This window comes from Cynara cardunculus, assembly GCF_001531365.2.
Source record: "Cynara cardunculus var. scolymus isolate 2C chromosome LG 6, CcrdV1, whole genome shotgun sequence".
Classification (NCBI taxonomy): domain Eukaryota; kingdom Viridiplantae; phylum Streptophyta; class Magnoliopsida; order Asterales; family Asteraceae; genus Cynara; species Cynara cardunculus.
Genome location: NC_037533.1, coordinates 1,688,938 through 1,701,763, shown reverse-complemented (window position 1 = coordinate 1,701,763; position 12,826 = coordinate 1,688,938). Strand labels below are relative to the sequence as shown.

The 12,826-nt window shown below is 32.5% G+C and overlaps 1 protein-coding gene across 2 annotated transcripts; it reads right to left on the bottom strand.

The window, feature by feature from the left end:
- Nucleotides 1-229: 229 nt before the first annotated feature.
- On the bottom strand, nucleotides 230-11,213 carry LOC112514293 (homeotic protein knotted-1). 2 transcript variants are annotated; one of them, XM_025120660.1, is made up of 5 exons: nucleotides 10,501-11,213; nucleotides 10,248-10,379; nucleotides 9,980-10,139; nucleotides 1,361-1,617; nucleotides 230-662 (listed from the first exon to the last, which is right to left on the bottom strand). In XM_025120660.1, the coding sequence occupies exons 1-5, from the start codon at nucleotides 10,873-10,875 to the stop codon at nucleotides 447-449; spliced, it is 1,140 nt and encodes a 379-aa protein (XP_024976428.1). In that variant the 5' UTR covers nucleotides 10,876-11,213; the 3' UTR covers nucleotides 230-446. The 2 variants fall into 2 exon arrangements, with proteins under 2 accessions (XP_024976428.1, XP_024976429.1); XM_025120661.1 differs by having other exon boundaries at nucleotides 10,001-10,139.
- Nucleotides 11,214-12,826: the final 1,613 nt, after the last annotated feature.

Sequence of the window (12,826 nt, the reverse complement as noted above, 5' to 3'; positions counted from 1 at the left end):
ATCACTTCCCAAAAACAAAAAGACCAAGCTGCAAAAAAAGTTGATCTTAACCTTATCTCCATGAATTCCAACAAAACTTAAAACCAAGTTATCAATAAACACAACTTTTAATTATTATATATCCTTGTACAAAATAATTTACACAATTCAAAACATCATCCTAGCTAGCTAATACATGCATGAAATTATTGGAAAAGAAACAAATATATATATATATATATATATATATATATATGCAGGCTGCAGATATATAGGAGAGTATGACACTTTGGATGATCCCATGCATACATGCAGTTCCTCATGCATAAGGGTTTTCCAACACCATGACTAAATTATAAAATGATGATAGATAAGGGATGCACAAATTATGAGATACCCATTTCATATATAGGATCACCAAGCCACAAATATATATATATATGAAAGGTGTAGACCTTAATTGGTCATCAGGGCCCTAATCTGTAAGGACCTTCACCCATGTAATGGCCTTCCATATAGAGAGCAGTAGCAGCAGCAGCATTTTGTGGATGAAGCCCATCCATCACCATAAATTGCATATCCTCAGAAGGTTTCCAGTGTCTCTTCCTTTGGTTGATGAACCAATTGTTTATCTGTTTCTGGTCCAAACCTGTTGCTTCTGCCAATGCTACCTTCTCTGACTCCTGTATCATCATAATTAACAAAAGAACCTTTATACATTCATTCACCACCGCAACAAACTAGGGTTTATAGTACGTCAAAAATGCTTAAGTATCCTAATAGATTGTTTTATAGTAGTGACTTTATATCACCAAACAATATGGCGTCCTGTCTAAAATTGTTATAATAAGTTTATAGAACGTTTTTGGGTGTTTTATGAAGTTTTTTAGGACATTTTTGAAATAAAGTGTCGTATTAGCTATTTTATAGATCATTTTTTATAAAAACAAGTGTCTTCTAAAAAAATTATAGATCATTTTTTATAAAAACAAGTGTCTTCTAAAAAAATTGTTCATAAAACACTTGTCAAAAGTTTTTTATAAAATAGCTAACACGGGATTTTATTTTAAAATTAGATAAACAGACCAGAGAAGAGATCATGATGACGCTAAAAAACATCCTATAAACTTATTGTAACACTGTTAAATTGGATGTTTTATTGTTTAGTTATGTAAACATAAGTCTTATTAGGACATTTAATCATTATTGGCTTCTTGGAAACCCAATGTAGTTGTAGTTGTAGTTGTAGTGGTAGCATAGAAACATTGACAAATATGTTAGCATTCATAAGGGGTTACTACAACAAAATCGGGTTTATAGGACGACAAAAATATCTAAATGTTCTAATAAACTGCTTTGTAGTGATCTAAGTTTCACGTACCGAAGGATATGGCCACTTGTAGTGCAACTCCCACCAGCTTAAAAGCTTTTGCCGGGCTTCTTTTGGTAGCTTCCCTTTCTTCTTTTTCTTAGATAGTTCTTGCTTGAGACTACTTAAATAACCACTATACTTTCTCAACAAGTGATTCTTTAGTTCTCGATCTTCAGCACGTGGATCAATTTCAGGAAGCTCCGTTTCTCCACCGCTGTTTTCTTGTTCTTCGTCCGATGAACCAGTCACCTCGCATTTACTATCATCTGTTCAAACAAACATTTAAGCATCTGTCCACTTACAAAATATGCTTTTTTCTTCTCAAACACAAACATATTACACACAATACGACAACAAAATTGAGTTCATAGGATGCCAGAATTGTGTAAGCGTACGTTATAAGACCAAAAACTAAAATGCCATATCTAAAAGTTTTACAATAAGTTTATAGATTGTTTTTAGACGTCTTAACAAGTTTTTAGGACATTTTTTAGAATAAATACAAGGGTCAACACATTTTAGGCGTCTTAACAAGTCGTATTAGCCTTTTTACAGGGCACTATATGAAAATGTGTCTTATAAATACAATATTATAAAAAGATGCGTATAAAATAGATACTTTATTTTTAAGCTCTCTTTATATAACTTCTTAAATGCTTAAAAGCGTCCTATAGACCTATGGTAACACTTTTAAATATGATGTTTTATTGTTTGATCCTATAAATTTAAGTTTATAAAACAGTATATTAAGACCCTTAAAATCTTTTTTGGGTCCTGTAAACCAGATTTTTGTTGTAGTGAAACAATCTATGTTCTATTACTGATAGCTCATGATTGAGTAACAAAGTGAAGGTAGTGTTAGCAATAGAGTGTTACTAATTATCGACAAGAGACATGGGGCAGGATGTACACGACCTGGTTTCCAAAACAAAAATTAACGGAAACAAGCTACAAATGGAGTGTGTGGAAACATAAAATACATTAGAGACAAATACGAGGGAATTAGGTTAAACAAACAAGGAAACACGAAGCACGATATTATGTTGACAACTACAAATAGAAGAAGAAATTAAAGGCTAACACTAGTGTACAACAAACTTGTCATAGCAACAATAGTAGACATGACAGATAGAAAAAATTAAGATGACACTCTGGTAACTAAACCGTCATCGTCACCATGCAACCCCTCTCACCGTCTCACCCTCTAACTGTTCCACGTCTCGTCCATGCTATAGAATCTGCTAACCTAGTCCTACGTCTTGAAGAGCTAGCTAGCTCCTATCAGAAGTCATAATATTATAGGAAATGTCTAAACAAGTCCATTCTAATTAAGCATTCTAATAGACTGCTTTATAGGATGAAACATATATGTGTTCTATGTAAAAATGTTGCAATTTTCACGTAACTTTGAGATAAAACGTCCTATTAGTTTGTTTATACAACACTATTTGATAAATTATCATATAAAAGGATCTGTTTTATGACACTTCTCAAAAGTGTTTCAAAAAAAATACTAATAGGACAATTTATTTCAAAAGTATTCTAAAAGAAGTATTAAGAGACATCCAAACACGTTCTATAAACTTTCTGCAACGCATTTAGGTATTTGTAACGTTTTATAAAACAGTCTATTATGATATTTATAAATTTATGACGTCTTATAAATTCAATTTTATTGTACTGAAATATAACTAGAACTTATGGTGTGTGATGGAATGAAATGTAAGCAGACAATTCTATAAGATGGAAATGCATGCAAAGATGATGGCTTAATTAGTTCATTAATTAATCATCACGTAATTATGTGACCATTAGTATTGCCTTCAATTCTCTAGAGTGTGTTGAAACTCCGTTTATTAAGTTATATAAAAGAGGGGATGCTTACGCTTCATGATTCAGTTAATAGGAAAAATGTATAAAATGGAGCATCTAACAACGTATCATTACAAACCAAAAACTACGAGATCGTCTTATGTGAATCAAATCATATGAAGCAAGTATTTGGATACCCGAACCAAACCAAACCCTAGGTTCCTTACTGACCGAATTATGATGGTTATCCCGGTTTGGTTCATATTTATCTAAATTTAGGAAAAAAAAGATTTTTAATTTAAAAATAATACTGAAATAAACATTTATAAACAAATTACGAAACAAATTAAAATTAATCTATACATTATAAATTAAAATAAGTTTAATTGTTTAAAAACATCAATTATTTGATTGATGCCGACTCCTTCATTACTTCATACCAAGAAAAAAAAAGAATATGTTTATTCTTTTAAATTTAAGTTGATGAATAAAATAAATTTTTGATGTTAAATATAATATATTTAATTGTAATATACATATATATATATATATAGAGAGAGAGAGAGAGGGGGGAGGGGTTGAGTTCATGTGAGGCCAATCTGTTATCGTGAGATCCGTGAAACCATTTTTTTATACGTGAAACCATTTTTTTATACTTGAAACTTTACAACAAAACGCTATAAAAGTAAAAAGAAGTCAAACCTTCACAGCAAAAACATTGTGAAGGTTACTTTCACAACATTTTGCTGTGAAGTTTCAAGTGTAAAAAAGTGGTCTCACGGGTCTCACGAAAACAGTTTGATCTCACATGATCCCAAGTCTGCATATATATACATATGTATATGCACACACACACACACACATATATATATATATATAGTCCACAAGTACCTTTAATTTAATATCAAAACCTACCTGTGAATACCTGATTTTTCCGGTTTCAAAGCAAGTAATTCGATTCGATTTCTCCGGTTTTCCCTTTTTTTAACAACCCCATCTTAAAGAACACAAGTCATGATAGGAACCAAAGGTTGGGTGCAAAGATAAATGAAAAGAGCAACAACCCTAACTGATCAACAATATACATCTTTTACAATATATATACTCCCTTAAGTCCCACAACTTTGCAAGATTTGTCGTTCCTATGTCTCATACCAACAACAAAATTTCCATTTTTGACAAATCTTCAGTTAATATCATCTATTTATCGATTGTTAAAATTAAACTTTGTTGACGGTAATGACGTTTAACCGAAAGGTTCCCTAATTTTTGTTGTATTCGACAACTTTATCGTACACCTCGTGGATCGAATATTTGAAGAAGCAAAAGATTTCTATTTCACGGGTAATTTCTCTTTTGCTTTTTGGCTTTGGCATTTTCCTAGCATTCTTTGACTAGACTCACATCTTTACCACTCAAAAAGACATGAAACTTCTACTATTAATACTATTTAAATAGACCTATAGATCTATGTTTTAGTCTAAACTCTTGTATTAATCTAGAAATCAAAGTCTTTTTAGCAAACTAGATTATCACCAAGTTGTTTTTGGCTTGGATAAGAGCCATTAATTTGACCATAATCAACAAGCACCGTTAGGAAATAAATACGAGGACGGATGGGATTTGTTCTTTCGTGTAGAATGGGATCCTTTGCGACAGACACAACTCGTATACCACTTTCTTGATTTTTCGTCATCTCCAACTTCATTAGAGTGTGGAACATGTTCATGACCATCATCCACTTTTGCAGTTTCTTTATTTCTTTTCTTTTTCTTCATCTTGTTCTTCTGATCATTTTGCTTGCAACATTTTTTCCTTTTTGGTCGATTCTAATCATCCTTTTGAATCCATTTTTTCCTCTTTCAAGGCTTCTTCATATGAAATCCGATCTTTGTAAGCAAAAAAGGCGAAGAGTTCTTGATTTGTTGCATCCATCTTCTTAGTTTCTTCACAAAAATCTCTCGAACTTCTTGTTTTCTTCACCAAAGCAGCATTGAATCTTGAGGATATTAATCTCCTCCATCAACATGTTGCATTTGGTGATAAGCACCAATAGCATTTATCACATCCAAATTGAGAGGAAATTAACACATTGTTTTCAACTTCCACTTTTTCTTTGATCGCATCCATGATTACTAGCACAGCTTCTAGTGAAAGCAAATTTAGATTTCAAAGCTTGATCACGAGAAGTAGAAGGATTTCTTTGAAAAATTATTGCTTTCCTTTAAGCATTCCAACACCATTGGTGAATTAGATCTTGTGATTCTTCGGTAGCTACCACCATATGATCAAATTTAGTTGGTAAGTTACGAACAACTTTCTCTATGAATCTTTTCCTCTGTAACTTCTCCATTTGATGCCATCTGATTTACAAGAGATGTTGCTCTCGTAAAATATTCTAAATTTTTTCATACTCTCCAATGTCCAACTTCTCAAACCCCGCTTGTAATGATTGCAAACGAAATTTTTTTACTTGATCTTGACCAGAGTAAAGTCCTTCCTAAACCGGCCATGCTTCTTTTCCACTATTTGCGTGGAAAATCCTTTCATAAACCAAAATTTCAATCGTGTAAAGAGTTAATTTTTCTATTGTTTTGCCTTCTACTCTTTAAAAGAGTTTTTTGTGCTTCGGTCAATTGAGATTTTCTTAGGAAGGATCTACGCCTTCTTAAACAACACTCGATATATCTCGGGAGTTAAGACACAATTTCATTAGTTTGCTCCAATAATCGAACTCCTCTCCATCGAAGCGAGACATAGTTAAAAGAGGATAGTTGTTGGCCATTTTTGAATTTTTTTAACAACGCTGCTCTAATACCAATTCGTAGGGTCAAATAATTGAGAAGACGAGATTTTTATTTCACTTTGAATTTGGTAGTTTTCCTTTTCCTTTTCCTTTCTGGCTCTGGCGTCGTTCCCCTCGCATTCTTCAACTCGACTCCTATTTATACTACTCAAAGAGACTTATAAACATCTCATGTTAATACTTATTAAGTTAACCTATTAAATTATATTTAAACCTACTCTTCAACTAATCTAAATTAAGGACCTTTTGGTTTGACGGAATGTTTGAGAGACTTGGATTTCATGAAAGGTTTTGGAATTGAAAGGATTTGAAATCTTTGTTGTGTTTGGTTTATAAGATTTTGGAATGGAATTGAGTTCCATTCTTTATAGATAATTTGTAAAACTAAATCATAAAAATAATTAAATTACCTTAGTTAAATGAGTATTACAAAAAGGATGTTTTTAACATGTTATTACAAACAGAATTCTATGAAATCCCGTGAAATACCGAATACCATTACATATGGGATTTTTTTAAAATCCAATGTTTATGGGATTTCATTGACATCCCGTGATTTTCAATTCATACCAAATCTCGCAAACTAAAGAAACCCTAAACGAGTTTTTGACATAGATTTAAATTATTCCAACAACACCTTTCTTAGATACATGTAAATTTCAACTTACAATTTCATGAGAGAGAGAGAGAGTATAGATATTTCACAAGAAATTTGGTGGATTCATTATCAATTGCCACACCCAAAACTTAGTGAAGTGGATGAAAGAGGAGTTACAAAATTGTAGCAACAACATCAAATAGTTGTCCTTTCCCAATCAGTCGATCTCTCTCCGTATGAGATTTACTTGGTTCGTTTATTAATTTACTCCATGTCTGTTCTTAATTAATAGATTGAACGGTTTCGTAGTAATTAAGTGAATGGATCACTGAAGAGAGAAGCATAAATACTTGATTTATATATCCAAATCTAATTGATGCTCATAATTAGACCTTTGGGCATAAACTAAAAAACCAATGTAACCTCAAGCCCCAAAGTGATAATGATATATGAAAACAAAGTAATATCATAATCTTATAGCTATTCAAACTAGATACACTACTACATGAGACACCAAGATCAATAATGTTCAAGAAAGTTTAACTCATCTACCACATATTATATATGTATACCTAATAATCACATGTAATATATCGAATATATATATATGAGATAACAGTAACCTATGTTTGGCAAACTAGCTGATAAATTAGTTGTTGATTGATAAACTTGCAGTTAGCTAGCTGAAAAGTTAACTGCTAGCTAATAAGTTAGTTGTTACTTGTTAGCGGATAAATTAGTCATGTTTGGTAAAAAAATAGTTGATAAACTATTGACTTTGTATAGTTACATTAAAATATTGGGTTCTTTGTCTTTTACATTAAAAAGAATATAAAAGGTGTAATTGGAAAATAAACATGAGACTTATTGGAACGCTACTTAAAATTAGTTTTTTAGAATAACTAGCTTACGGTTGTCAAACATGATCTCAATAACTTGTGCGTATTATTTTGTACACATAGTTGTTTGTTCATATTCTAACCCATTATCTTCTTCCCCCGTATACAATCCAATTTCGCGTTTTCAAATATAAGCTAACTTGACTCATGATCGATTCACGCTGTTGCACAGAAGACACTCAATAATGAGTCTCAAACCCTAAGAATTGCTATAGTGTGAGTAAACTTCGAATTCGGACATAAGGCAGAGCCATGACAATAGAGATAGCAGGGACGTACAGATAGGAAAACAAAACGTTTGAGGGACGTAATAAAGATTGTTTCTGGACAAGTACATGCCTTAAAAGAAAATGAGCAAGATTGAAGGAGATATGCATGCAGATGTAAATGCTACAAAGAACACAAAGAGATACAAATTTACTTGACTCTATATCATATAACTGGATCAAAACAGGGACGTTCCAACCTTTTTGGAGGCCTGCTACATCCAAAACTTTTGATTACATTGCATAAATGAGATGATAGATGATATATGTTAAGAATAAAAATAGGTTAAACCTAAAACGATTAACAATCTGAAACTAAATCTAAACCTAAACCATTATTGATTTGACCTAAAACCAAATAAGTAATGGTTTGAACCTAAATAATTTCGGCTATAGTTTTACATAGGTCGATAAAAAGACTCTAAACACATGTAAATTTGGGCTCCAAAATTTCGAATGCCCTATTCAAAATCTCACATTTAACATGCTAAGGGACGACCCTAGATCAAAACTATGCTATCTTAATTACCTAATTGGTGGTGGATAAGATTATTCTTTATTGCATGACTTTATTGCCACACTTCAACAGAATCGGATTTAAAAATGTCTAATTCATCTAATAGATTGCTTTATAGGATTTAATATAAATCTTGGCTTAATATGAGAGCTAACATAACAGTCATTTTACATCTGAAATCTCACATATACATGCACTGAACCTGGAACTTTTATAAAGAAAAAGATAATAATAACTAACAGAAATTAGTTTAGGACAATAATAGCAAGATAATTATAAAAAAAGATATCCAACCTAACAAAATGCTTACAAGCATGTTTGACTTGAGCACAGTCCAAAAACTGTAGCAAATCTTTCAGCAGTAAGTCAATATAATCATACACAAATTTTCATCAACACATTAATTCAAAAACAAGAACACTATTTGGATATACATATATATAGCTGCAATCAATACAGATGTAAGCAAGAGATATGAAAAGAAAAGGTGATGCAGACACTAAGTAGTATGAGACAACAAAAATCAAAGAAATAAAAATGAAAAGAATTCAAAAAGGGAACATGGACATGGGGTAGCACTGAAATGAACAGCATCCTATGTCCAACCCCAGTTTTCAAATCCCCCCTCAAAGCTACCATAAATTATTCCCACATAAAATATATATATATATATCTCTCCAAAGATAACAGTAAAATAAAAAAGGGTCATAAATGCTCACACGCACAAACACAAAGTGAAAGACCATGACCAGAATAATGTTTCCATTATCTCGAGGCATATATGAATAGCTTCGGGAAGGAACGATCTTATATATGTACAAAAAACTATGGGACGACCAAGAATGATACAGCAACGTCAGCTAAAAAATTAGGGTATTAATCAGAAACCAATAAAAGGAAAAGAAACAAACAGTAGACATTCTACAAGTTTTGGTGGCATATAAATAATATATTAAAACATAGCGAATGTCTTATAATTTGGGACATTGCTGTTACCAACGATCTTCAACCCTCTTAATAGAATAAGAAGTAAATAGTTATTGGTTTAAGTTCTAAATCAATTATATGATGTATGTATAGTTTGTCTGCAATTATGGAATAATTTTGTTTCAATCTATTAAAAAAATAAATAAAAAGATATATATATATATATATATATGTGCTAAAAGATATTGTAAACATAATGATTAGCCATTAAAATAAGTATAAAAAACAAGAATCAAATCTTTTATCCTATACATACTCGTGATTTTCTAATTAGGGTTTCCTTTTTACTTGCATCACTTGATGACACACTCTTTCTTTCTCTCTCTAGTCTAGACTCTAGAGTGAGAGATGTGGTAGTAAAAGAATGTGGGTAGTTTGTATCGTGAATTTGGTCTGTAACTGAGTTGGGTCAAAGTTTTCTTCAACCTGCTGCAACTGAAGAGACCAATGAATGATCGAAATCTGGACAGTCCTACCATAAATAGCTGGATTTGACAGTGAACAAACTCCCAGTTTCTTTTAGTATTTCCACACTTCGTACTATATAGTATATACTACACCTAATATATAATTTAAATCAGACAAAATATAAATGTCTGATTATTAACTCAGCCAAACAAAACCAAACCCCAAAACCATTATTTTTGTAGATCAAAAATTGTTTCAAGATTTAATCTTTTTGTTTGAAAAAGAAGAATGCTAGATGTTAGCAAATAAAAAGAAGCAAATTAAACGAGGGTTACCAGGAGAGATAAAGATCCGACCAGGAGAAGCATTGGTGGATGAAGTGGAGATGGTGAGTGTTGAAAGCTGAGATTCGATCCTACGCATGAACTCCATAGCTTCTTGAATTGGTCTTGTGAGTTCCTCTTTATACTTCACCAGCATATCATAATATGCTTCCTGTATAATGTTGACGTATCAAAAGCAAACAATCATAAAATCAAGAAACCCGAACACACAGAAAACATCATTCAATCGTATGGTTAACTTCACAGATCTTGACAATACCATGAACTGGTCGAGTTCTGGATCTTTGTAGTTGTCTCTGCAACCGCTGTTTAGTAAATTAGCCCGTTGTCGAGCTTCGTACTCTTGCCGTACCGCCGTTAGCCTTCCAACAATTTCCGGTGGAGCTCCAACCTAACATAGAGAACATATTAAAATCAAAACCTTAATTAAAACTAAAGATGTATAGTAATTTTGTATAAACGCTAGTTATTATGAGTTTGTTAAAATTAAAGAAAATATGAATTTAGGTCACCTTCTGGCAGTCCATGTAAGCTTGAAGAAGGTTGGAATAGTGAGGATGAGAAATTATCTTAGCTTTAAGAGCTTCATCTTCGTTGTGGAAACTCATCACAGAAGGGTAATTATGAAATTTCTGGGTACCCCCAGTTTCGATCTTTACTACCGGATGATGTTGATGATGATGATGATGATATTGAAGATGATGATAGCCTCCAGGATCACTTTCGTTGCCTATAGAGCTTCCTCCTCTTCCATACAAAGAAGTATTAGCAGTGGCATCTGGGCCAAGAACCGATCCTCCACCCGACCCGTATAAGAAAGTTGCGGATGTTGTGCCTGTATTATTGCTGCTGCTGTTCTCTCTCATTTGGCCCATGTAATCTTCCATCACTCTCACCCAAGAAAAACCCTAAAGAACAAGAGCTCGAGAGAGAGAGAAAAGATGAAGCAGAAACGGAGAAAACCCTAATCAAATGGTGAATTAAAGAAGATGAATTGTTGTCGTTTCTTTTGAAGTTTGATGTAAGAAAAAGGAGAAATCAAATATCTTTAAAGAAGATGAATCACAGAGACCACAGAAGGGTGGTGTTTTATTCTCTGTGTGGGAACACGGTGGAGTTGAACGGAGCTCCGGCGACGGCGAGAAGGAGGTGAGAAGGGATGACAAGACGTTATTGAGAAAGAATAAAGAAATATTATAAGTGAATGTTTGAAAACTTATTATATAGAGAGCAGTACAACTACAAGTGAAAGAAGACCACCCTTTTTTGATAAGGGAGAGACCGCAACAATCCTCGGTTTGCCTGCTTCAATTTTTATTTTAGATAAATATCTTCTTCTTTTTGTTGTTTATACATCTTATGGAGCCTTAATATTATATTATAAAATACTAACCAATACATAAAATAAACAGTATATCATACATCAGATTTAATTCGGGTTGCAACATGACATAATTGTAAAAAGCATCGACATCATGTCGCACACAACCCTATACCTATTCCACCCATTTGATGCGGAAGTTGTTCAAAATAACCATTCAGGTCAATTCTCTTCATTTTGTAGGCATATTTTCAACAAATTATACAATATTGTCGGAGATTAAGCACATAGCAATACTGTACAAAATTATAAACTCAAATATATTCTATTCTCTCACAGTACTACAATAGCAAAATAAAACCCTAAATTACTCTTTAGAACAAGACGATGTTACTGTTTCATGTCTCAACTAATGGAGATCGATGACATATAACAAGACGTTACAGTTTAGCCCTTCAACTTTATCCATTCATGCTCCGCTACCCTTCTAAACCCTTAGCATCTACACCGCAACCCTTCTCGATTTCCACCTTTACTGAATCAACCCTTTAACATCAATAACACTGAAACATAAAACTAAAGCCCATAAATGTCAAGATTGTATAAAAAGTTTATTCAATATCCTCCCTCAATCTTGACATTTAAATAAGTCAATCAACTTCAATTTTGAACATAAGTAATTGTGATGACTTATTCCAAGAGATTTAGTGAATGTATCAATAGGTTGTTTAGTAGAAAGAATTTTTACAATTTTTAACACACCCACACTAACCTTTTTTCGAACTTGATGAACATCAATTACGATATGTTTAGTGCAATCGTGAAAAATAGGATTATAAACTATTTCTATTGCAGATTTATTGTCACAGTACAAATTTACATGAAGTAATCTTTAATTCTCAAGTCTGTTAAAATTTTAAAAACCCAAATTATTTTGCAAGTTGCAGATGTCATTCCTCTATATTCTGACTCAGCAGAAGGACGGCAAACGGTATACTGCTTCTTACTTCTCCAAAAAATCATAGAGTTTCCTAAGAATAAGCAGTAACCTGTAATAGAATGTCTTGAAGAAACACAGTTACCCTATTCAGCGTCAACATATGCTATTATACAAAACAAACTTTGATCTTGTAAAACTAACACCTCTTCCTGGAGAAGACTTCAAGTACCTGAGAACTCTTAATGCCAAATTAAGATGAGCCTGACGAGGTGGGTGCATATACAAACTCAAACAATAAACAACAAAAGCTATGTCAGGACGAGTTGCAAGAAGATATGATTAACCTACCAATTAACTTTTGATAACCAGTATAATCATGTAGAGGAGGATCATTTGAAACAGACCCAACAAAGTTAGTAACAGTTAAGTTCATATCCATAGGAATGTTAACAGGCTTGCATCCAAGATATCTGAAGTCATTTAACAATTTTAAGCAATATTTTCTTTGAGACATACATATGCCATTATCAAAATCAAGAACCTCAATTCCTAGAATAAACTTTAACTTGCCAAAATT

Excerpts from the sequence above, each read along its gene's own strand:
- LOC112514293 (XM_025120660.1), bottom strand. The coding sequence starts at position 10,875 with ATGGAAGATTACATGGGCCAAATGAGAGAGAACAGCAGCAGCAATAAT. Across the intron at positions 10,140-10,247 it reads CAGAACTCGACCAGTTCATG|GAAGCATATTATGATATGCT; the intron begins GTATTGTCAAGA and ends AACATTATACAG. Across the intron at positions 663-1,360 it reads ACAAGTGGCCATATCCTTCG|GAGTCAGAGAAGGTAGCATT; the intron begins GTACGTGAAACT and ends ATGATGATACAG.